This window comes from Lygodium microphyllum, chromosome 10, assembly GCF_053477565.2.
Source record: "Lygodium microphyllum isolate KBCC chromosome 10, Lygodium_microphyllum_v1.1.10, whole genome shotgun sequence".
NCBI classification, from domain to species: Eukaryota; Viridiplantae; Streptophyta; class Polypodiopsida; order Schizaeales; family Lygodiaceae; genus Lygodium; species Lygodium microphyllum.
Window position 1 is genome coordinate 53,176,323 of NC_141144.1, and position 24,784 is coordinate 53,201,106.

Consider the following 24,784-nt stretch of genomic DNA (forward strand, 5'->3'; position numbering starts at 1 on the left):
GAGTAGTGAGAATTCATACATTACTACTACAATTAAGAATGATTTGAGGGTGATTTAGGAGGGGAATTCTAATGGTTTATTAGCTTGAGAGAGAGGAGAAGTCTAATAAATGATGTTTTATGGAAGTATTAAGTGTGGAAAAGTATGTGTGTGTGTGTATAAAATTGGGAGGTGTTCTCCACCGTAGTTGGAAAAAGTTGGCGTCCACCATTTTGGCCATATCTCCCGACTCGTAGCTCCAAAAATTTATTTAAAAAAACCGACCCAAAACTTCAGCTCACGCGCTACAACTTTTATATTGAAAAGTTTTTTTGGATCAGAGTGGAAGTATTTTTAGAAAATCTTACAAAATCAGGTGCCTGATTTTTCTTCCACTAATGCTTCCAAGAAGGATCCCATTTGTTTGAATTATTATAAGGCTCCAAAGCCATGACATTATGAGCCTCACATGCCCTTTGGATGGCTCCAAATCAATTTCATGTCTTTTCTTTTCACATTACACATTTTCCCTTCACCTTTCTCCATTGTTCTTTACTCTTCACCCTCCCTTGGTAAATCGGTCCATGAAATATTTCCATCCAGTGATTTCTTGGATTTCCTAAGAGGGTGTTCCCACCATCTTCTTTATTTCAAACATCCAAATATATAAAAATTTAACAAACTGTTAGACAAACATTTTTTTGTGATTTTCTCGGATCATTACTCGTGCACGAGACACAATTGAAGCAAAAATTTAGCCACATATCTAGGAATTGAAGGTCTATTGAAGACTATGTGAGTAAAATTAGAACCATTGTAGAACAACTAGGCTCAATTGGAGCTGAAGTTCAGGATGATGATTTGGTGGCCACTACCCTCCATGGACTTGGAGAGGAGTACAAGTTGTTTGATACTTCTATTTCAGTGCGTCAGGAGCAGCCTAAATTTGATGAACTTTTGGCACTTCTTTTGCATGAAGAAGTGAATCTTGGACTCAATACAAGCTTCAGTGGATCTAAAAATAGTAGGGACAATGTGTTCTACTCAAATCAAAGGGGTAGAGGTGGAAGAGGAAGGTCAAAATTTAGAGGAAGAGGGGTTGGAAATACATATGCAGCCTGTGGATAGCAAAGTACTAGAGGAAAAAATAGGCAACCTCAAGCAAATAGAGGTGCCTCAAATGCTCATGGAAGAGGGGGTGAATCATCTAGAGGAAGAGACACTTGGCAGCAGTCCCAAATGAGCCATGGACAGCTATCAAATGCAAATAAGGATTGTCACTATTGTGGCAAATATGGGCATGTAGCTAAAGATTGCTACAATAAGCATAATGATTAGAGAGTAAGAGGGAGGCAACATGGTAATTATGCCTCTTCTAGTGGTATGCAGGAGGATGATAGGTTGTTTGCTATGCAACATGTGAAGAAAGGGTTGCCTACACAAGACAAAATATATTATGTATGGTATATAGGCTCAGGGGCATCTAACCACATGACTTCTGATAGAGAGTGGTTTGACACATTCATACAAGGTGCTCGTGGATATGTTTGCATAGGGGATGATATGTAGCATGACATTAAGCATACATGTATTGTTCCCTTGATGATGCATGGTGACAAGAAAAAGAGTTTCTATAACGTGTTACATGTATCCTCCATAACCAAAAACTTACTTTCTGTGGGACAAATGGCTGAACAGAAACTACAAGTTAGATTCAATAGAGATGAATGCTATATTGAAGAGTATGGTCAAGGATGCAAACTCATTGCTAAAGACAAAAGAAATGGCAAGATGTTTACTTTGGATACAAAACTTTTAGCATTAAATGCTACTATGTACTCACATGACAATGCTACAATAAAGGACATTGAGATATAGCATAAAAGGATTGGTCATGTTAATGTTCAAAAGCTAAAGAATATGCAGCATAAGCAAGTTGTAATTGGACTCCCTAAGTTCAAGCATGTGGAATTGGAACATGCATGTTAATCATGTCAATTTGGGAAGCCATCAAGGCTTCCATTTATGAGGCATGTAAGGGGCATGTAAGCACTACTACTAGACCATTACAGCTTGTACATTTTGATGTATGGGGACCCTCACAGAATGCATCTCTTGGGGAATCACATTACTATGTGTCATTCATAGATGGCTATAGTAGGTACACACGGTTGTATGTGCTAAAGGGCAAGAGTGATGTCATGGATGCTCTTCAAGACTTCAAGAGACATGTGGAGAAAGAAATGGCTTGCTACATCTCATGCTTGAGATCTAATAGTGCTGGAGAATATGTCTCTAAATACTTTGATCACTTCTTGGCAGCCCATGGGATAAAGAGACAATTGACATGCAGGTACACACCACAACAAAATGGTGTGGAAAAAAGGAAAAACAAGGTGATCATGGAATTGGCTAGAGCCATGTTGAATGAGAATAGCCTACCAAACGCATATTGGGTAGAGGCTGCAATGACTGTTGTGTATGTCATGAATCATACACCAACAAGAGCGATACATGAGGTGACTCCTCATGAGATACTTTATGGGATAAAGCCTAGCATTAATCATCCTAAGATATTTAGATATTTGGTATATGTACATGTAACAAATGAGAAAAGGAAGAAGCTTGACCCAAAGGCAGAAAATGCCATCTTTATTAGGTATGCACAAGATAGGAAGGCTTACAAATGCTACAATCCTTCTACTCATGAGACATTGGTCTCAAGAGATGTAGTATTTGATGAACTGAACTCATGGCATGAGAAGAAGACCATATTGATGAATGATGATGATGTTTGTTAGGAGGCTTGTGCACATGCAGGTACAAATGAGAGTTTAGAAATTTTTGGGCCTTCTAAAGATGCTACTATATTCGTTAGTCCTTGGATAGGTAGATTGAGGACTTTAGCATCTTTGTCCACTAACACATGTATGTCAGTGAGGGGGAGAAATGTTAATAAAGGAAAAGGAAAACTTGATGATGCTAGAGGGCCAGTGACTTGTGGTTATGATTCAACTAGCACTGACAGCTTAGATAGTGAGTTTGGTATTCCATCAGTTGTGACTCCTGGTGTGAGACATAGATACATACCACCTCATGACAAAGGAGAGTCTCATATAGCACCTAGTTGAGGAGATCTCAGAAAGAGTCAGGAAGCATGTGGATAGGCTTATATATAGTGGCTACACAATGAGGCACTATGCATATATGGCAAAAGTCACTAGCTTCAAGCAACCCACAAATTTTTTTGAAGATATTTTGGATGATCATTGGTGTAAGTCAATGGATGAGGAATGTTCAACGTTGGCTGAAAATGACACTTGGGATTTGGTTGTTTTTCTTGAAGGAAAAGCGCCTATTGGTTGCAAATGGGTATACAAGGTGAAGTGCAAATTAGATGATACATTGGAAAGATACAACCTAAGACTTGTGGCAAAAGGGTATGCATAACAATATGGTCTTGATTATGAGGAGACATTTAGTCCCATTGCTAAAATGACAACCGTGAGAACAATGATTGCATTGGCAGCATCTATAGGATGGAGTATATATTAGATAGATGTGAAGAATGCTTTTCTCAATGGTGATTTGGTTGAGGATACATGGATCAGCCCGAGGACTATGTACATCCAAATTTTCTTACACATGTATAGATTGAAGAAATCATTGTATGGGTTGAAGCAAGCACCTAGATCTTGGAATGCTAAGATAAGTGCATGCTTACAGAAACTTGGTTTCACTATGGGCAAGGTTGATCATAGCCTATTCACAAAGAAGACAAGGGTTGTTTATGTGATATTAGTCATCTATGTGGATGACTTGATCATTATAGGTGATGATGTCACGGGAATTGGAGAGATCAAGGCTTTGTTACATGCTGAATTTCAGGTCAAAGATTTGGGTGAACTTAAGTATTTCCTTGGGATTGAGGTTGTTTCTACACCTCATGGTACTTGGTTGTTGCAAAAGCAATATGCACAAGGCATGTTAACCAAGTATGGTATGTTGGATTGCAAGTCTTTGAGCACTCCATTGGAGCAAAATGTTAAGCTACTTGCAGATGTTGGGCATGAGATTGAGAATGTCACTATGTATAGACAAATGGTGGATAGCCTAATTTACCTTACCATTACTAGATCGGACCTTAGCTATTCAGTTGGATTGATTAGCCAATTCATGCAGAAGCCTATGGGCCTCAGTCGGATGCAGTGAGGAGGATCTTGAGATATGTGAAGGCTACATCAAATTATAGTCTATTCTATGAGCATGGTAAGCCTTTGGAGCTTACAAGATATATAGACGTTGATTGGGCAGGAAGTGCCTATGATAAGAGATCTACTAGTGGCTATGCATTTTCCCTTGATAGTAGTTGGTTAGCTGGAGCAATAAGAAGTAACCTATAGTTGCACTCTCTAGTACTGAGGTAGAGTATAGAGATGCTACACTAGCTGCATGTGAGGCAGCATGGCTTATGAAGCTTCTTGATGATTTGGGCATGTAGGAAGTCAGGCCTGTCACACTCTATTGTTACAACATGAGTAGTGTGCTCCTAGCTAGTAATCCTATCTATCGTGCTAGGACTAAGCACATTGAGGTACACTATTACTTTATCAGAGAAAAAGTGATTGCAGGTGACATTCATTTTCTCCATGTGAGGACAAAAGACTAAGTTGTAGATATCTTTACCAAGTCATTATTTTAGAGAGCTACTTGGAGTGAAGTATCACACTTGAGCTTGAGGGGGAGTGTTGAATACGGTTGGGTCGCACTGATTCAACTATGGTTACATATAGGTTACCTTATTTTTGTATGTTTCATGTGTCTGTAAACAGTTGACTGTGGAAGATAATGAAATGAATAGGGAGCATGGTTGCCAGCCTTCTTGCCTAACCTTTATCCCTCTCTCTCTCTAATTTTGTTCAGTATGGGTATGTGCGCTACAAAATCGATACAAATATCGATACCAATAGCGACGGTTTGCGACGCCAATAGCAATGCGTATAGTAAATTTACGATGTTAAAAGTGACAGTTATAGAGAAAAAAAGATTTGTGGCAGGGCAACTTGTAGCACTATATGTTGTATTTATATTCTACAAATGGATTACATGTTAAGTGTGCAATGGTCATCAAAATGAGCACAAAATGTACTTGAACCCACAAGATTGATACATAGAATAAATACAACATTGCTGATGAAAACTCATGGAATCATGGTAAGATACAAAGGATGATAATAGCATAGTACATAGAAGATATCTACATAAATCACAAGACCAAAAAGGAAGAGAATTTGCACTCCACGAATCCACGTGCGAGCTATAGATCCTCGCCAATTTGAAAGCTCGTCTTGACGCAAAGGAGTATCGAACCAAGTTTGGAAAAAAACAACTATACATTAGTCCACCATACATAATTCATTTTAATAAAAATAGTAACTACAAATAAGAAAGATAAGTGACTTACTTGACCATCGCTTGCATACTATCTATCGATTAATGCAGTGAGACCATGTCTCTCTAACACCATATTGGAGAATATGGGAATTTCCCATAAGTTTGGGACACGTGGTCAAATCTTTGGATTTGTCATAACTTGAACACTATGACTCCAAATTGAGCGCTCTATAGCTCAATAGATTCCATTTTTCAAGCGCTTTCCAATGATAGGTTACATCATATAGTTTTGAGAAACTTATGGGCATGTTATCCGTGTGCCACCTTTTTAGTATTCAAAAAATGGGAATTGGGAGATTCCCAAACTTACTAATATTGTGTTCTCTACATATCGAGTCTCTAGGCCAGTGGGATTGTGGTTTGTAATGAAGTGCTACAAAGAAAACAAAATACAATTGTTAGAAACATAATTGTCTCAGTATAAGCGATATTGCAAAAAATAAAGTGAGAAGAAAAAAAGAAAAACTTACAAAGTCCTTGAGATAAGTCATGTGACCACTACTCTTAAGATGAGGGACTATCCCTACCTCTAGTCATGCCTCCAGTCGTGCCTTCACTACCTCTTGCTGCTGTCTCCAATGTCTTAGAGAATTTGTAGCCTCCTCTTGGAGTCTCCACCAATTATTTGCATCTAGCCACTTGGGCTTTGAGATGCTACTCTTAAGTGCCTTGCGTGCGTCCGATCATTTGCTTAATATGTACGCATGCATACACTCCATCATCCAGCCTATGGAAAATCTCTCTATCATTGTGGGTATCAGAAACTCCTCATGCAAGGATGCTACTATGTAGTCCTTACTCCCCTTAAATAAGTTCTTCCAATGGTCCAAGACGTTGTGCTAAAAAACTTCTTGGCTCAACTCTCTTATACGAGACATCAACCTCCTCCCCTCATCATTCATAATCACGACAACTATTGTGTCATCTATAATGTATCCATATCCCTCTGGGGTATATCTAAGATGTGTCCTCTCCTACCTAGGACCATGCTACTAGGTATAACCTAAAGATCCTTGTACATCTGGTATACTTACGCGGTTGGTATCTCTTGGAGTAGCCCATAGGGGTGCCACCTGTGGACGATTGCTAAAGCCACTAGGGTAGATGTCCCCACAAGTGTGACAAATCCTACATGTGATGCAACTCCACCAGAATAACAAAATGGAGACACTACATCAGTGCCTCCATAACAACCACTTGAGCCACCCTCTTTTGAGCATGCATAAGAGCGAGGAGTAGCATCTATATCTCAAGCCGTCTTGACCACAAGCTCACTGCATCCATGTCTCCGCAGCATCTCCCAGAACCACTCCCTCCATCTAGGCCCAGTCAAGAGTATCGACCTCGTCTAGTGGAACCCAAAGCATCAGAGCGTGCCAAAGTAGATCTACCAAAATGGCTTGATGGTGTCTGAGACAGCTCCTGGTCTGTCATATCTCTAAATTGAGCCATCTGATTAGGAGACATACATGTGAATATCTCTTGCAACTCCTGATCACTCATCCCTTGACTCATCGTGCTCTCCAAATATCGTTAAAGGTCACCTGTACAAATAGAAAGTGATGTTAGCATAATCAATATAAAGATTTAAGCAAAACATGGTAATATAACTCTTTAAAAAATTTTAAAAATTTTTGTTACTTAAAATACATATTCTAGAGTACCCTTATAAGTGATTTATCAATAAATTGAGTAGGTGGATGCTAGAAGTATGACATAGCCTATGGTCCCATGTCAATCTCATGGCACAACTCCGTTAACACTAAAAGGTCGATAGACGGGTCACCACAAAAGAATGAGTCCACCTTATTCTCAAATAATTCTTGGCCTCCTATCTTTCTATCATCATTACCCAATTTTTCCTCCTCTACATGCTCCTAGCCATCTTTGACCTCTACCCCTTGCAATATTGACCCCTCCATCTACATACTGCCCTCATCTATGCTTGGAACATTGCTTTCATCATACACTCTCGCACTTTGAGGAGCTGAAGGCACAGCATACCACCATTGAGTTTGTCAAGGGTTTGGATAGAAAATTACTTGTTCAAAATCACATACAAGAGAGATTCAACATTTGTGACATATCTGTGTCATAAGTAAAATTTAAAAAAACAATTCATGTATCTATTCACAATGGGTCGATAAGATAAACAAGTTTTGCAGATATGTCTATATTTTTTCAAAATCTTTTATGAGAAATCCAAATGGACCTCGTCGAACGGTTGCTCTAGCTCCTTCCAATACCACTTTGAACCACTGAACATCGAATATGATCATGGAGAAGCTATGGTAATCCACTGAGATAACACTTTTCAGGTTTCCAAAATACTCCATCTCATCTAGAATAGTGTTTGGATCTATGGCCTCGCCATGAGCTCTTGTACTCAAACTTTGCCACAATATCACAATATGTTGTGGAGCGTATTTTGTCGATGCGCTCGACGCAAAAATATTGTCCATGCAACCATGTCACACTGTATATTTTATACTATACATTGAAATAGTTAGATTAGTTATCACATATAAAATCTAGATACGACAACTTATAAAACATGTCACCTTTGGACTACATCCCATCGAGAATTCCAACTCCTCATAAGTAGAGACCTCCACCCCTTCACGAGAGGTTGTGATCAAAGCTCCATGTACACATCATATAGACATAAACCATAGAATCTCCTCCATACCCTCAAGATATCAAATTGGTTGATGGTGCGTACTATGTTGAAATTACAATCGTGCTTCTTCCCGATTTTCTTGGCTTGCTCATACCTAGCGAGTCACATCTCCATGGATGCATGGTGCAACATACAAAAATGATTCACTTTCTTCTCCATTGTAGCATCCATCCTTTTTTCTATGCCATTTCCAACCACCACATCTCTGGTCAGTCTATCATCATCCTTCAATGACCATAGCATAATATTGTCTGAATCCACCATTGGTAGTCACTGTGAGATATGCACTAATGCCTCGGACACCAACAAACCTTCAACCATGCTACCTTCTGAACGAGCTCGTTGTTGTACAAAGCCTTTTAGGGTTTTCATGAAGCACTCCAAGAATAACATCCATCGCATATGGACAAGTTCCGCAATCTCCACTTCATCTACAAGATGCACCAAGAGGTGGATTTGTATCGTGAGCATGCTAGTGGGCAGGTACTTCTCAAAGAGACAGACCATCTCCACTGCTCCTTGCCTTGCGGATTTAATAGAGGATGTCTTGATCTCCTTCTATGAGATCCATTGCATTAAATTTTACAACCTATAGATCGCCCCGCGTATTTCTAGAGTGAGGTATCTTGCGACCGCAATTAGTAGTACAAATTGCCACACAAATAAAGAAGCATTATGAACACGATTAGACTTCAAATAGAAAAATACCTAGACCACTTACAATCAAGGCAAGTACAAACCTTACATATCTTATACCAATCATTGCATTTGAGCCCTGATATTTGATCATCTTTAAAAAAAGTAGATATGAGAGAACGCATCATATCTGTCAAAGTGCGGATAGACCTAATAATTTTCTTCATAATGCACTCTTATTTAGTGGATAAAACCCAAGGGGCATGAGGTAGTTGCAAGCGACCATTAGCAGTCGACTATGGCCACGACTATGGCCAAAGCATCTCCATCTTGCCTACCTCCTTCAAATCCATTCTTGCCCCTGCAGTGTCTCTTTTTCTTGTGATGTGGTCCCATAGTAAGCTTCCCACATTCTTGAAAATATGCATGGGATCCAACAAGTGGTTCCAATATGACAACTCATAGAAAACTGAGAACCATCACATTCTATTTGGATGTGACTCCATGTGGACCATTTTTAACTCATACCAACTTTGGGCATTCATTCGTGTTGGAGGTTATCCAAGAAAACCTTCCCTCAGTTCATGACCCTTTGGCACAAGAAAGAGGCATTTCCTTGATATACCACCTTCTTCATGGTTCGTGACCTTCGAGAGTCTAACTGTGGCTCACACAATGGACATGCATGATAACCTGAGGTAAGCAAACCTATCCCAATACCCCTATTTAGTGAACACAAACTTAAATGAGGTATGATATATATAACCAATGAGAACACAACCCTTCTCATGCATGGTTCACATGAGAATGGCTCATATATTTGCAACTGTCGACCATTGAGATTGCTCATATCTTCCATGATAACCCCCTCCTCCCACAAAATCTTAAGCTCATCGACTAATGGATAGAGGAAATAGACGTTCATATTCTTGACTTTGTAGCGACCAAGAATAAGTAAGCTAAGGATTAGGTGTCCTTTCTTTGGTGGGATATTGTAGTTAACAAGGACTACATGCCACACACCGTAAGAAGTTGAGCAGAGACCGAATGGGTTCACGCCCTCCATAGCAAGACCGAGCCAAAGATTCATTGGCTCTCGTGCAAAGCCTAGAAAGGTAGAGTCAATGTGGCTCCATGCGCATGAATCCATTGATATTCGTTGGACTCCATCTGTGGATCTACTCTACACATGCCATGTTGTCAAGCTCGCCATGCCCGACGTACAAAACATGTGGCGTATACGGGTGATACATGGAAAGTGTCTAAGAACTTTCTAAGGTATGGTTTGCCCTTGCAAGTCTTGTCGATACCTATGAGCACCACACTTTGAACATGTCTCCATAGTCCTGTACTCTCCTCAAAAGAGCACGCAATTGTTAACAAATGTATGGATGTTGTTGTAGTCCATGCCAAGCTTTCATAAAATATATCATGCATCATCACGAGACTCAGTCATGGTATTTCCAAGTGGTAATATATGATACTTTAGCAACCTAAAAGTAAATCATAAAACTCCTTGAAAAAACATGTTTTTTAAAAATAATGGTATGTAAAAGAAATCAACAAAGCGTACCTAGAATGTACCTGAACAACTCGGTCACTATCATATTGCTCCACCCGTATGTTGCTTGCACACTTAGGAGTGCAAGCACATCTACAGGTAAGATACTCGGTACCCATCCTATAATGGTATGGATACTTTTTCTCTTAGTGGAACAAATGTCTCAGCATCCATGGGCATCAATGCATTGATCATTGCCTCCATCTCAGACTCAAAGATTGGAGAAAAATCTAAAAGGCTACTTGTCTCCTCTGGTATTGACAGTATAGACTGGGTTATGCCTTCCAAGTGGTGGATTGGCTTAGGCACTCCATCCATCCCATGACCACGAACTCTTCTAACAGGCCACAATAGGTGCATTCCTCCTTGGGATGAGACGTCACCTCCTTGTATAAATTTTATGACCACGTTTAATATTTTTGTATATGATATTCAATTAATTTGTGAATATAAGGCATGATTGATACACATTTTTCTTACCATTTGCTCAAAGTCTGAGATCACCTAATTAATTATCTCCAATTGGAACTCACTGAAGCATCATACGTGTTCTATAGACAAGCGACACTGGACACACTGATTAAGATACGCTTTGCGATCTTGAACATCACCACTATCATCGTTTTCCATTTTGTTTATGTTACAACAACCAACTTTTTTTTTTCTCATTCTCTTTTTCTTTTTTAATAAGTTTGAGAAGGGATTTCTTCTATTATAACTCAATAAAATTAACGTCAAACTGAAACGTCTTAGTTTACAACACATAAAAACTTTAGATACATGGAAATTAGATACATTAATAGATGGTTAACCATAGATTTCTTCAAAATAAACATTAAAAAACTTTTAAATTTTCTATCCACTATATCTACTTAAGGTTGGTTCTAATATAGGGAAGATGATCGGCATTGATAAAGCAATATATGCTAGTCTATATCCAACACCTTTCATAATGTAGAAAGATCATAAAGTGAATCTAAGATGTGCACAAATTGATTCCTTTTCATCCAAATTCTAGAGAGTGCATGGCCTTGCAAATCTAGAGACTCTACTCATATCTAGGTGCATATCTATATTTGTAACATGTCTATCCACCAAATGCTAATGGCACAAATTTATCAAGAGGTAATCAATATAAGTTCCGCTCAAAACTCCCTTGTAATAATCAAACTGCATTATCTCAAACTACTTAAGTCTACCTTGTAGGGAAAGTTCCACCTCAACCCCACAAGGATCAATCTAAAGCAAGCCTTAATCGTGACTATAGTCTCCTTTCATGGTTATCTAATATTAGCTTAAGATAGCTACTTTGCTATCATCTCTCAAACTTAAGTAGAACATTGCATTGGTTTAAAGAGATGAGAAATGAGGGGAGTAATATGCATCAACCACTTTATTAATAAGGTATAATCTCAATTCAAGTCCCCCTAAAATAACATTTATTTGTGGATCTAGGATGACACACTAGGAAAGTTGACATTCGATCATTCCTAATTTGACCTAATCTAGCATTTTAGATTTTTAATGGACTTTGCTATCATCTCTCAAACTTGACTAGAACATTGCATTAGTTTAAAGAGAGTGAGAAATGAGGGAAGTAATATGCATCAACCACTTTATTAATAAGGTATAGTCTCAACTTAGGTCTCCCTAAAATAACATTGATTGATGGATCTAGGATGACACACTAGGATAGTTGACATTCGATCATTCCTAAATTGATCTAATCTAGCATTTCAAATTTTTAATTGAATTCTCTTGGCTAGCCAAGACCACTTTGCTGTATAAAAAATCCATGGGCAATTTAAACACTCCCTTCCCTCGAAGAGTAGCTTTAGTTTTCTAACTAACCTAACACAATTTATCCACCTCTCTTTGTGCTCTTCCTTTTATGTTGTCTCCCTCTTCTCTTTCTTTGTCTCTCTTTCTCTCTTTATTTCTCTCCACCCCCTCGTGTTTTCTCACTCATTCTCCTCTCACCCTCTCCCTCTCACTCTCTTTCTTTGTTATCTTTCATGTTTATTCTCTCTTTCTCTCTCTCTCTCTTCCCTTTCCTTTCTTCTTCTCTCTCTCTCTCTCTCTCCCCTTTCCTTTCTTCTTCTCTCTCTCTCTCTCTCTCTCTCTCTCTCTCTCCCCTTTCCTTTCTTCTTCTCTCTCTCTCTCTCTCTCTCTCTCTCTCTCTCTCTCTCTCTCTCTCTCTCTCTCTCTCTCATTTCCTCTCTATCTCCCTCAATACACCTCATTCTCAAGAAAAACAAACAAAAGAAAAGAAGAAAGAACAAGAACAAGCCAAGAGGAAGCGCAATGTACTCACCACAAAGGCCCAAGGATGGATTCTTTGTCTCCTCTTCGCCGACGGTCCCTCTTCTTCCTTTGTGCACTTCCTCCTCTTCTTCGCAAATGATGGCAATGGCGGTGAGAAGCTCTCCTTCACTCTCTTTCTCTCCCTCTACCTCCCAAAGCCACGATCTCTTTTGCTCTCTCTTTCGCTATCTCTCAAACTCTTTGCGGAAAAATGCCACACTGAGGTTTCGTGCACTTTTTTTTTCTCAGAGTATATTTTTTTTCTCAAACCAAATTACCCCATATCCTTGTAGTGGAAATGTATTTGCATATTTTCATACCTTTAAATCCTAACATCTTTGCTTCTTCCTTAGGTAGGTTTCTGAGAACTACAATGACTCGAGCTAGTAGCTATAGATGAGGTTCTCCTAAAGAGTATCCTTTACTATGGTTCTTCACTATTAGCATTTCTCTCTTAGCTCTATGACTAATCCACAATTCACATTGGGGCCCCATAAAATGTCCTTAGACTATGTCCTTAGACTTTGCACTAGTGCCAAGCTCTTTAGACCCCTTGATTTGCCTTCAAGGTCTAGTGTGTTTCAAAAAATTTAGGGTCCCCTACCCTTTAGGTGCTATTTTCTATAACAACTTGATGACCTATTGTTGATTGTTAAACTCTAGTAGGTGCGGCTATGTATTTCTTACTTAGGATCATATAAACAAATATTAGATTCATGGCCAGTTTTATTACAAATTTAGCAAACTTTCTTCTACGTCCATCTTATAGACTCATAGGGATTTTAATTGTTTGGCTATCATTCGTCAAACCAATTTATTGGTAGTTTTTTTTTGGAAGAGGATTTTGAGTTAGAGGTTTTATTGAAGGACTTCTTACCTTTTGATTCCTTGGTATGCTTCTTTTTCTTATTCTTTTTGTATTTATCATTAAAATGTGAATGAGATTTTGAATCTAAAGGTTCAATTTCATCTTCAAACTTCTCATCATCTTTCAAAACACTATCCATATCACATTTAAAATCAAATTCTACATCTTTCTTTTTATGGGAACATCCAAAAACAAGTTGATTTTTCACATGTACTACTGTGTCAATCAAAGCATCCAATTTTATTGCTGTCCTAACTCCACATTTATGATTGCCCTTGAGAGCTTAGTACTCAACGCCTTCAAGAAATAACTCAAGGGGATCACATATGAGTATATGTATGTATCATGTGAGTTCAAAATAAGGGATTCTAATAAAACCAATTTTTTACATTTTTTACATACAAAAGATGTTATATAAAAGGTTTCTACATATGAATAAAAAAGGATCATGTTTTATTCAAGAAAAATTCAAAGATAAGGATATTTATAAATAGGCCTTGAACACATGTGATATATAGGATATGTATATAGTGAACCCTCAGAGAGAAATAACAAGTTTTCATAACTAGTGATAGTTTGTTATTAACATTTATCCTATTTAATAGATTTTAAAGTGTTGCACATAATTTTTCACCAACATTCTATTATGCTTAATTGATTTATTTCTAATACATCAATTGTGTTTTATTCTTATAGAATCAAAATGAAAAGGCATTCTTTAAATCATCATAAGTGTTAAATATGGTTGCACTACTAGCCACGGGGACACTAGCGAGGGAGTAAAATAATCGCGCGTCCCTTAAGCAATAACGGCTTTCATTCGCTAACGCGACGTAACCGTCTTTTAAGTGATAGCATGAAAATTTTTAAATTTGCGCGTTGTTTAGGCAATGACATTTGTCGCTTAGGAACTACCATCAGCTACAAAAAGTGATGTCTTTTGCGACGTGTGTACACTGTTCTCCATCACTTAAGAAACGCCCCACTCTAAAACAAAAAGCTGAATGTTTCTCTCATTTTTTATGATCAAAGTAAGGAGACCGAGAGCAAGGGTAATCAATGAGATTCGAACCATTGCCTGCTTGCATAGGAATGTAAGTTCTATCTCTCTCTCTCTCTCTCTCTCTCTCTCTCTCTCTCTCTCCCCCCCCCCCCATTGTCCATCATGCTCACTTGCTCAAAGATGATATTTTCCATTATGCTTTCTATGTTGCTATGGCATACTATTCTCACATCCTTTGGCCTAGACTTCAAAACTTTTCTTTCTAATAGGAAGTGATTGCAAAATGGTGGATTGAATGCAACTTGTATTATGTGACCAAGTTGAAGAGTACCTAAATGGGATTGGGACTATTCTCTATTCCCTTTCCAAATTGCTAAAGGTGACGATCATGTGCATATTTTAATTTCTAGAAGACCATAATGTGAGCTTCCATGCTATTACCAAGACATTGGATGGGCAAGCTTTCATGTATCTCAAGATCTCCTTGAACCCTACAAGTATCAAGTTGTCTTCTTGCTTGAGCACCTATAGCTTTGCTCCATATGACAACTTGCATGGGTAGGCAAGCATGTTCTCATGTGGATGGGAGTGCCATTCAAATGATCTTGACAACAGATAGCTTGAAGTGAGTGTGAAGTTGTATGTGGCAAGGTATGAGGAGAACCTAATAATCTCCAAGCATTAGAACCTCCACAACTCTACAAGTGTTTGCAGATTACAAGCAACTATATCATTGGCTCCATTTCAAGCTCGGTTGGGCATCTTACATGATCAACACTATCTTTGGTGAATGGACATGGGTTACATTTCAAAGCTTAGGTCAACCCCAAACATCCTTCTTGGATTTTCAAATCCCATGACATGTATTTCAAGCACATAGAAAGACCAACCTTTTTGCCTTACTCTATTTGAGCAGGCAGAGCAATGTGATATAGCATCTACAAAATATAGATAGAGACACCATAGATCCAAAAGATGAGTATAAAGATACTCTCTCCAAACTCAATTCAACATAAGTAGCTTTCTTAGTTCTACTCCATCCTTTTAAGATTAACTAGAACATCATCTTCTAAGAGATCATAAAATTTAGCAATCAGACTCTAGAAGAGAAAAACTTAAAGATCCCTCTTATATCAAACTTCAAGGAAAGCCTAATGGATTACTTTATGGGCTCACATATATAGAGAATTTAGTCAAACAAGGTAAGGATCTCACGTTACATATGGATGAGATTATGATACCATGTGAATTCAAGTATTTGACGCGAGTTTCTTGGAATTGGAGCATCTTCATCAACTTTTTTTTGTATCTTTACTAATTCATAGCCAATTTATAACCACATCTTCCTTTGGCTACATACCAATGCTAATTTAGGAGTAGAATATGTCCACCACCTCATTGTTGTAGTAGCTTTTGTAGGGCAAGCTTCACCAGCAATTGCTTTTATTTTAAAAATGCCTTCTTCATTAATCCACAGAGAGACTTCAAAAGTACAACCACCAAGATCAAAGATGAGCACGTTCTTCTCCTAGCAGAGTTTGCCTTGTTGTCAAGACTGTAGGCAATAGGAGCTGCAGTTAGCTCATTAATAATTCTCATTACATGGCAATAGGTGCTATAGTCAGCTCATTAATAATTCTCATTACATCGCAATAGGTGCTATAGTCAGCTCATTAATAATTCTCATTACATTCAAGCCAAGCATCCAATTTATCCATCCTTAAAGCTCAATTCAATGCATACATGATAGTATAGAATTATCCTAGGAAGTATTTCCCTACGTGCTATCCATAATGACCTATAGCCACAAATTCACCTCACAACTTGAGAACTAATTATACAAATGAGGTGTTTGTTGGCTCAACTCAAATAATATGAAGTCTTCTTTAACTTAAATGCATTAGTTTTATGTTAGACTACAAATATCCAATTCCATAATAGATTTACCAAAACTTAACACAGTAAAGCATCACCTTGTTTTGCCTTGTTATGAGCTTGTTTAGACCTGTAAATCCCATCCCTTACCAATGGGAACTTAGGAAACACTTAGAATAAGTGCAAAAACTACTCAAGCACTTGTAGAACCTACAAGAACTCCACATTTCATCCAAATCCTCTAATGTGATATTTGTAAATGAGTCAATTGACTGTGGTACATTGAGTATATTCCATCTCAACCTATGGAAGTCCAAGAAACAATGTAGAGTCCATGATGACATTGCATCCTTCAAGGCTTATTGATAAAGTGCCCATACTACATGTAGAAACTTGAATCTTCATAAACTTCAAATATTTGACCATTCCCTACTATGTGGACAAAAGAAAAGAGCCCAAGTGCTTGCCCCTTTTGAATAAACCTTCTAGAGACCAATATTTCCTTTGAATGAAATAGGAGTCTTTATTCTTGTTGAATAATTATTTATGCTAGTCCAAGAAGTTATCCCAAGATTTAAAAAAGCTACAATGATGATGAAGAATCCAAAAACTTGATAGGCTTTAAGCTCTACTACTCTCCATACATTCACAAGACGGATGCTTGGAATGTTGAAGAAGTGATTCAATCTTGGTAAATAGGTTGATGTTGAGGTTAATTCTCATTTTCAAGATTCCAATAATGCCAAAAGCCCCTTGAATAGAGCCAACATTGACCAAAATTTCAAGAAAATTTGAAAGTACCCTTCTATCCCCAAGAGTTCAAGAAAAAAGAATGCCATGAATCTTGGCAAGAAGCTTCAATCTTCAACCAATATTTATTGTTGAGGCTTCATATAAAATCATTTAGGTAAGATTAGCCAAAATCACGTCCAGATTTGGCCAAAATTTTAAGAAAATACATAGCATCCCTATTTAGTCCATATCTAGGTTGAAATGAAACTTCAAGTGTAAAGACTGGCTAAGTGTAAGTTAAAATACTTGAGGTTTGAGGAAGATTCCTAGAGCTTAGTGGAGTAAAAGCCCCATGAAATTCTTTAAGAAATTTGTAAATTCTTACTATTGTCCATGACTGTGATCATGGGCCTAGGGTTTTAAAAGCTTATAATCCCTTCAAGGAAGAAGAAGCCTTTGATGGGAGACTGAAATAAAGAAATATCTCATGCCAAGAAATATAAGAAGTTATTGTTGAAGCCATAGCGTTAACATGTTTAATATTACTAAGTAAAATACACCATGAATACAAGACAAGAAACCATAGCCAAAGCTTGAGAATTAGTGAATGAGGGGCTATAGCATCAAAACATCCTCATATTAAGGATGGCAAGGTATCCACCCCTTGGTCATGTTGGGGCATGTAGCTCACCACCCCTTGATCAATGAGAGCTCAAATGGGTTTCATAGGTTTCATACAACTTTCTTCAAGTATGGAAAGAGGGATATCTGCCTAACTCATGTGATGCTTGGGCAGTGATTGGTGAATGATTGTTGGCCCATTGGGATTATTTATTTTTTTGTTTATTAGTTTCACAAGTTTATTTTTGTAATGAGGCTTCATGTAGAGCTTTTTTAGCAACCAAATACCTATTTTCTACTTGGTTGTTAATTTTAACAAAAGAAAGCAATGTATTTTATATTTAACTAATGGTTGTTTTAATTTGCAGGCATGATGAATGACCGTGGCTGTAGAGCAAGGCTAGTCACCAGAAAGTCTACGCTGCAAGCTACTAGACTGTCATGTGATGACCTGTGAGTGACCATAGCAGAGTATGAGGAGTTGTCAAATGGAGCACTGGAGACTACCATGGAGATATTGGGTAGGTCATTACAGCCTATGCAGCTTGGAGAGGGTACGTTGACTTAGCTGCCTCTAGGAGCAGGCACTTCTTTAACTGGAGATACCATCAGAGCACATCGGTAAGCATCTCAAATGATAAAATAGAAAGTATCTCAAATAATAAAATAGTAATCTAAAAATCATAATGTCTCTTTGATGTCTTTGTATACATTAGGACTCATATACCTTTACCGGGATCATTGAGCTAGCAGCTTACAGGTACAAGTACATCAAGAAAGACTGCAGTTAACTTTAGCTTTTTGGAGCAAGCAGGAGCTATGGCTGGAGACTCAGACATATCTAGAGGTAAAATGGTTAAAATAGCAGGTCGTCACTTCTTTTCATGCAAATTTTAAGGGTTCCAGGCCAAGTTTAGAGTCCCAAGAGTTGGAGGAGGGCAAAACCTCAATCACTTTTTGCCTCGGCCCTCTTTCTCTCTCTTCTCCTGCAAGCTGCCATGGCTGCCAGCCCCAAAAAAGCCCCAAGAAACTTGACCTTCCTCCCCGACATCAACCAGCCCCGTGACCTCTTCCATGATCCCCCAAGCTCCTGATCAAGAGGTGGACTGGGGGAATTTGCTGTCCAGGAGGCCTACAAGACAGCCCCGCAATTTGCAGCACATTTTGCGCTGGCTGTCTTGCTCCCCCGAGCCCTCTTGCCACTTCCCCCCTTGTTTCCCTCCCCTCCCTGCCACTCCAGAGCACTATTCTAGCTCCTTGGTCTTCCCCCTTTGGCATCCTTGCTTCCGGGAATCAGCTCCCATGGTGGACAGCAGCTAGGACTGTTTGAAACAATTTGGGACAGCCATGGATTCCCCTGAATGAAGCTTCCTCTGACCTTGAGAGCTCAACCCCACAACCCCTTCAGCCCGTGAAGGATTCCTCTTGCTCGGAGCAAGCCACTGAGCTCAGCATGCATGGGAGCTTTGCGGGCAGCCATGAAAGCTTCACTTGAAGCTTCCCATCCTTGAAGCTCAAGCTCAGGGATAAGCTTGGGAACCTTCTTCATCAGCAAGAGCACTCAAAGCCTGAAGCACTCTTCCACGGATGCACAACAAACAACCGGACTTCATCAATGGAGCAAGCGGCATCATGACGATTTGGGCTTCAACAGTCATCACAAGCATTAGAAAGGTATGCCACTTTGATCTTAATCTCTCAATTTAGCCACTTGCTGAGCTTAATCCATTTTTGGAGAGATTCAAGATTGTATACAAGCATCATACCTCTTCTCGGGATTTTATTGTAATGGCTGACATTAACCCCTACTTTGTCTTATGATCTTGGAAGAATATTAGCCATTGTAAATTAGCCAGTGAGTCACTGGACTGCCAAGGTAACCCCTACCCCAACCCTCATCATTCCTTGCATCTCATGAAAAGGCCCAACGTCTTTTTTCCAATGCATCTCATACTGATTGCTAATTAAAAATGTCTTACATGTATACTCCGGCTGAGGAAAAAGACCGATGCCAAGCAAGGTGGTAAGACAAAAGAGAGGTGACCCTCCCTTACCACTTAAGACCCTAAAGGGGTACACAACCCAGCCCGGGCGAGACTTTTTCCACCTCCTCGTGATCCAGAGCCCAATGCTTGTTTGCAGGTGTAGGTACTTCCATAAGCCACACTTCCCTACCTCAATGATCCCTCTTGAATACCCCGCAATGATAATGGCACCCATGTATGCCACTTGAGGAGAGGGAGAGAAAGAGAAAGAGAAAGAGAAAGAGAAATAGAGGGAGAGGGAGAGGGAGAGGGAGGGGGAGGAAATGAGAGAGGGAGAGAAAGAGAAAGAGAAGGAGAAGGAGGGAGAGTGCATTCTCTCTCTCCCTCTCCCTTTTGCTTGTTTAATGTTTAAATCACTTTATTTTTTGCTTGTTTAGGAGAGGAAAGTCAATGGAGATGTATGGCAGTGAATGTACTTATGCATGAATGGAAGAGTTGATGGTTATGCTATAATGCTCAGGATTATGCTTAGTATGCTCAAGATGCTATTGAGGTGTCAGATCAGGCCTCTTGATCTATGCTCTATCCATGTCAGACATTGGCACTAAGGGATAGATAGTGTTTTTGGCCACAGTCCTGTAGGACTATCACAAATATCCAATTGCAAAAGATTTTGTCCTGAAAGTCGGGGTAAACCCTATAGCTCATCTTGAAGAGGGCTTTGTCCCCTCCATTTTGAATAAAAAATCTCCCCAATCGGAGTTATGTTGTGAAAGTTATGCCCATTTTTGTGCACTAGGGTCACTGTGGACAAGTTGCAGACCACTCCAAGACAGCCACTGTAAAACCCGTATAGAAAATTCTGATCATTTTCTCTCATAAAGGTTAATATATTATCTTGAAGAGGCCATTGTTCCCTCCGACTTGAGCCCAAAACCTTGGCAATCGAAGTTTCCTACTAAGAGTTATGCCCTTTTTACTGACAGAAGGTCCTATGAACTGCATCCAGATGGCTGGCCAAAAAGGCAAAAGCAAGGCCCAAGAGGAACTCCAGAGGAAGATTAGAGACTCTCGGACCTCCATGAATGAGGAACCAAGCTCAGTGCAAGATTACCATGGTGATATGCAGGAGGACATGCCTGAGACAGACCCGTATACCCTTCTTAATCACACCCTCTATCAACATGAGCTCCGCCATATGGAACGCCACAATGATATAGTCACCAACCACCGCAAGATGATCTCTAAGTTTGATGAAGCGATTGAGCACATGGCCATCTCAAACTCAAAGAACCAATAGACCTTGGAACACCTCACTACTCTTGTTGCTCAATTAGCGACTGCTTCATCCTAAGAGAAGACCAATGACTCTAGACATGAGTCTAGACGCCCTCCACATCAGGAACCATCGCATGGACCATAGGGTATACTTGGCGCTAAGGGAATTTCCCCTTCTACTTATGAGATCGGGGAACCCTCTCACATGCATGATGATCCCCTATTGAATTCCCCTATCCACCATGCCGGCAACATTTACTTGAGGCCTTCCCCTACCTAGGAGCCCCCATGCACCACATATGAATCAGCCCCATCAAGGAAAATATGGTACAAAGGGCTAGCCTGGCAATTGTGGATAGCATGGCTATAATGGACAACATGGGCTAAATGCACCACAAGGGATGTATGGAAAGCAGGGCATGTATGGCCACCACGGGATGCACAGACAACAAGGATTTCATGGGCAGCATGGCCCCTATGATTTGTGTGACAAGATCATTCTCACAAAGTACAATGGGCAATCCCCCTCACCATCTGACTTGGAAGAATGGACGTCCAAGTTGGAGTCCTACTTCAACATCTACCCCCGCACTGATGAACAGAAAATACTTTTTGCTTCTCTCCACTTGGAAGGTTTTGCCCACAGTTGGTGGCGCTATATCAATCGAGAGAATCAACACTTCATTGATTGGGAAGGTTTCAAAATGCATATGGTCCAAGTTTTTGTGTCCTCTATGGAAAAATAACGGTTGGCAAGAAGATGGTACACTCTTTACCAACGTAACCTCGCTATACGTGACTACACCAATCAATACATGAACTTGACCGTGTATGTGGAAAGCATCAGTGATGAGTTTGGAAAGATCGTCGTAAATGACCAAAGTGCTAAATTGCACAAGTACATCTATGGGTTGGAACCGAGTTTATCAGCTGATGTCATGGCCCAAAAACCCACTACACTGTTTGATGCAATCGAACTGGCTGAGAGGTATGCAAGAAAGTACCATAAGAATGAGCATTTTCAGCAAGGTGTTGGACCTCCCCACATTCCTTCACGATCAGCTCCATATGGAGGTGGTTTTCGAGGCTCTTCTATGCCTAATGACAGCCCCAAAGTACCCACTTACCCCGCCTTCCATGCTGAAAGAAAAATGGGCACTTTTGGGACAGCATCGAGCTCTATGGCTGAAAATCGGTATGCTGAAAATAAACAATCCACCGCATCACCTTCCCATGGATCCAGTAGTCAACCGTTCATCTCCCCAGATGTTGACAAGGAAAGGAAAGAAAAGGGCCTATGCTTTAAATGTGGAGATAAGTACACTGTTGATCATGCCTCCAAATGCCCCTACAAGTCAGCTAAGGTCAAAGTTCATAGCATGTATGTCATGGAAGATTGGCACAATGAGGAGGATGACCTGGCCATCGACCAGACTAAGCCCAGGGAGGATGTTGATCACGAGGAGTTCTATGACAAGGAGGATGGGTTTTCCTTTGACCCAGGCGGTGCGCCCTCACAGATACTTGATTTAACATCCCACCCACCTCCCACTTCCCTTTGCTCGATCTCCTTGGATGCTTAGATAGGTTCGCGTAGCCCCAATACCCTTTGCATTCAAGGCAGTATCAATGGGAAGCATGTTTTAATCCTTGTGGATAGCGGAAGCACACACATTTTTGTCAATAAATCAGCCATTGATCGGTTGAAATGTATTCCTATGGCATTACACCACCCCTTGAAGGTCCAAGTAGCAAAGAGAGAAGAAGAAATCAACACACATGTATGTCCTGCAGTTCCCTTATGCTTGGCTGAAAATTATGTGGCACTGGTTGATCTGATTGCCCTAGATATGGGCCCCATTGATGTTGTCTTGGGCTGTGATTGGCTGAAACAATTGGGGGAAAATTGCTTTGGACTTCTCTCAGCTTTACATGGAGTTATGATGCATGGACAACCTATCCACCTAGAGGGAGTTCGAGACCATGCTAATTTTCAGCTCATTACAGCAAAGCAACTCAAATGGGAGTTTAAGAAATGCTCACAGATCTTTGTTTTGTAATTAAATAAGGACAATTTTGATCAGCCCTCCACAGTATCATATGACTCTCCCTTGTAGTCCTTACTTGAGGAATACAATGACTTATTTCAGATGCCTACCTCCCTCCCTCCCAAGAGACAAGTGGACCACCCACTTGACCTAGAGCCCCATTCCAAGCTAGTGAACAAACCCCCCTATAGACTCTCCAAGTGTGAGCGTGAAGAGGTTGCAAAGAAAATCAAGATGGGTTTCATCGAACCGAGTTCTTCCCCCTATGCATCCCCTGTCCTCTTAGTCAAAAAGAAAGATGGCTCCTTTCGCATGTGTATTGACTATAGAGATTTGAATAAGATTACAGTGAAGAACCGCTACCCCATCCCACGGATTGATGATTTGTTGGACGAGTTAAAATGGGCATGCTTTTTCACTAAGATTGACTTGCGCTTTGGCTACCATCAGATTCATATGCAGGCAGGAGATGAGGTCAAAATGGCCTTTCGAACTAATCGTGGACTTTACCATTTTCTTCTGATGCCTTTTCGGTTGACTAATGCCCCTGCCACCTTTCAAAGCCTCATAAACAAAATCCTACAGCCCTTTTTGTTCAAGTTCATGCTTGTTTTCTTTGATGACATCCTCATTTACAGCAAGTCATCTATGGAGCACTTGACACACGTTCGGAGGGTGTTTGACATATTGAGAGAGCATTGACTCTTTACTAAGGAGAGCAAATGTATATTCATGTAGACATCTGTGGAGTACTTGGGACACATTGTGAGCAAAAATGGTATATAGGCTAACCCCAAAAAGGTGCAATGTGTTAAGGATTGGCCCACTCCTTCCACCACCACCTCCTTGCATAGCTTCCTTGGTCTCTCTTCATTCTACAGACGCTTCGTTAAGCACTATGCCACCATTACAGCACCTTTGACTGATCGCTTGAAAAAAGAGTCATTCTTTTGGGATGCCACTGCAGATCATAGCTTCAAATAGTTAAAGGACACGCTTACTTCAGCCCCCATCCTTGTTTGCCCTGACTTCTCTAAGCTCTTTACCATTCATTGCGGTGCTAGTGGCCAAGGTATTGGTGCAATATTGTTGCAAGAGCATGGTGTGATTGCATTTGAAAGCCGCAAGCTTGATGAGAAGGAGATGCAAATGAATGTATATGACCAAGAGATGTTGGCCATCCTCCATGCCATCAAGAAATGGCACCACTATTTGTATGGCAGCCGCTTCCAAGTGAAAAGCAATCACCGAGTCCTCCAATACTTCTTGACTCAGTCTACTTTGACTCCTAAGCAAAGGCGATGGGTGACAACCTTACAGAACTATGACTTTGACATTTCACACACGCGGGGCAAGGATAATATTGTGGCTGATTCTCTCTCTCGAATGTGGGCATGCAGAGTGTCATCCATCTCAAAATTGCACAGTGTGATTGGGTTGAAGAGCTCCAAGAGGCTTACTTAGATGACCATTTCAGCCACATATTTCAGAAATTACAGCATGGGGTTATGGCTGAAAACTCCCAATATCAGCTCTCAAGCATGGCCTTATTTGGTCCCATGGCAAGATTGTCATCCCACACACTTCCCCCTTCATGCAGAAGATCATGGAAGAAATGCATTCTTGCCCCACTGCAGGTCACTTGGGTGTTTTCAAAACATATGACAGGATTGCCAAGAGCTTTCATTGGAAAGGATTATGGAGGGACGTCAAGGACTTTGTGACCAAATGTGTTCCATGCCAAGAGAACAAGGATAGTA

At 39.9% G+C, this 24,784-nt stretch overlaps 1 protein-coding gene across 3 annotated transcripts in view; it reads left to right on the forward strand.

The window, feature by feature from the left end:
• The window catches only part of LOC148030001 (uncharacterized), a 160,035-nt gene that overhangs the window by 130,621 nt on the left and 4,630 nt on the right, over window positions 1–24,784 (forward strand). Inside the window, exons 3-4 of one of the 3 annotated variants that reach the window (XM_087687186.1) lie at window positions 18,082–18,334; window positions 18,467–18,534. In XM_087687186.1, the coding sequence (XP_087543312.1) occupies window positions 18,082–18,087 (6 nt within the window). In that variant the 3' untranslated portion in view covers window positions 18,088–18,334; window positions 18,467–18,534. Of the gene's footprint in view, window positions 1–14,514; window positions 14,577–18,081; window positions 18,335–18,466; window positions 18,535–24,784 lie in introns of those variants that run through there. The other 2 variants (XM_087687187.1, XM_087687185.1) reach the window with 2 other exon arrangements.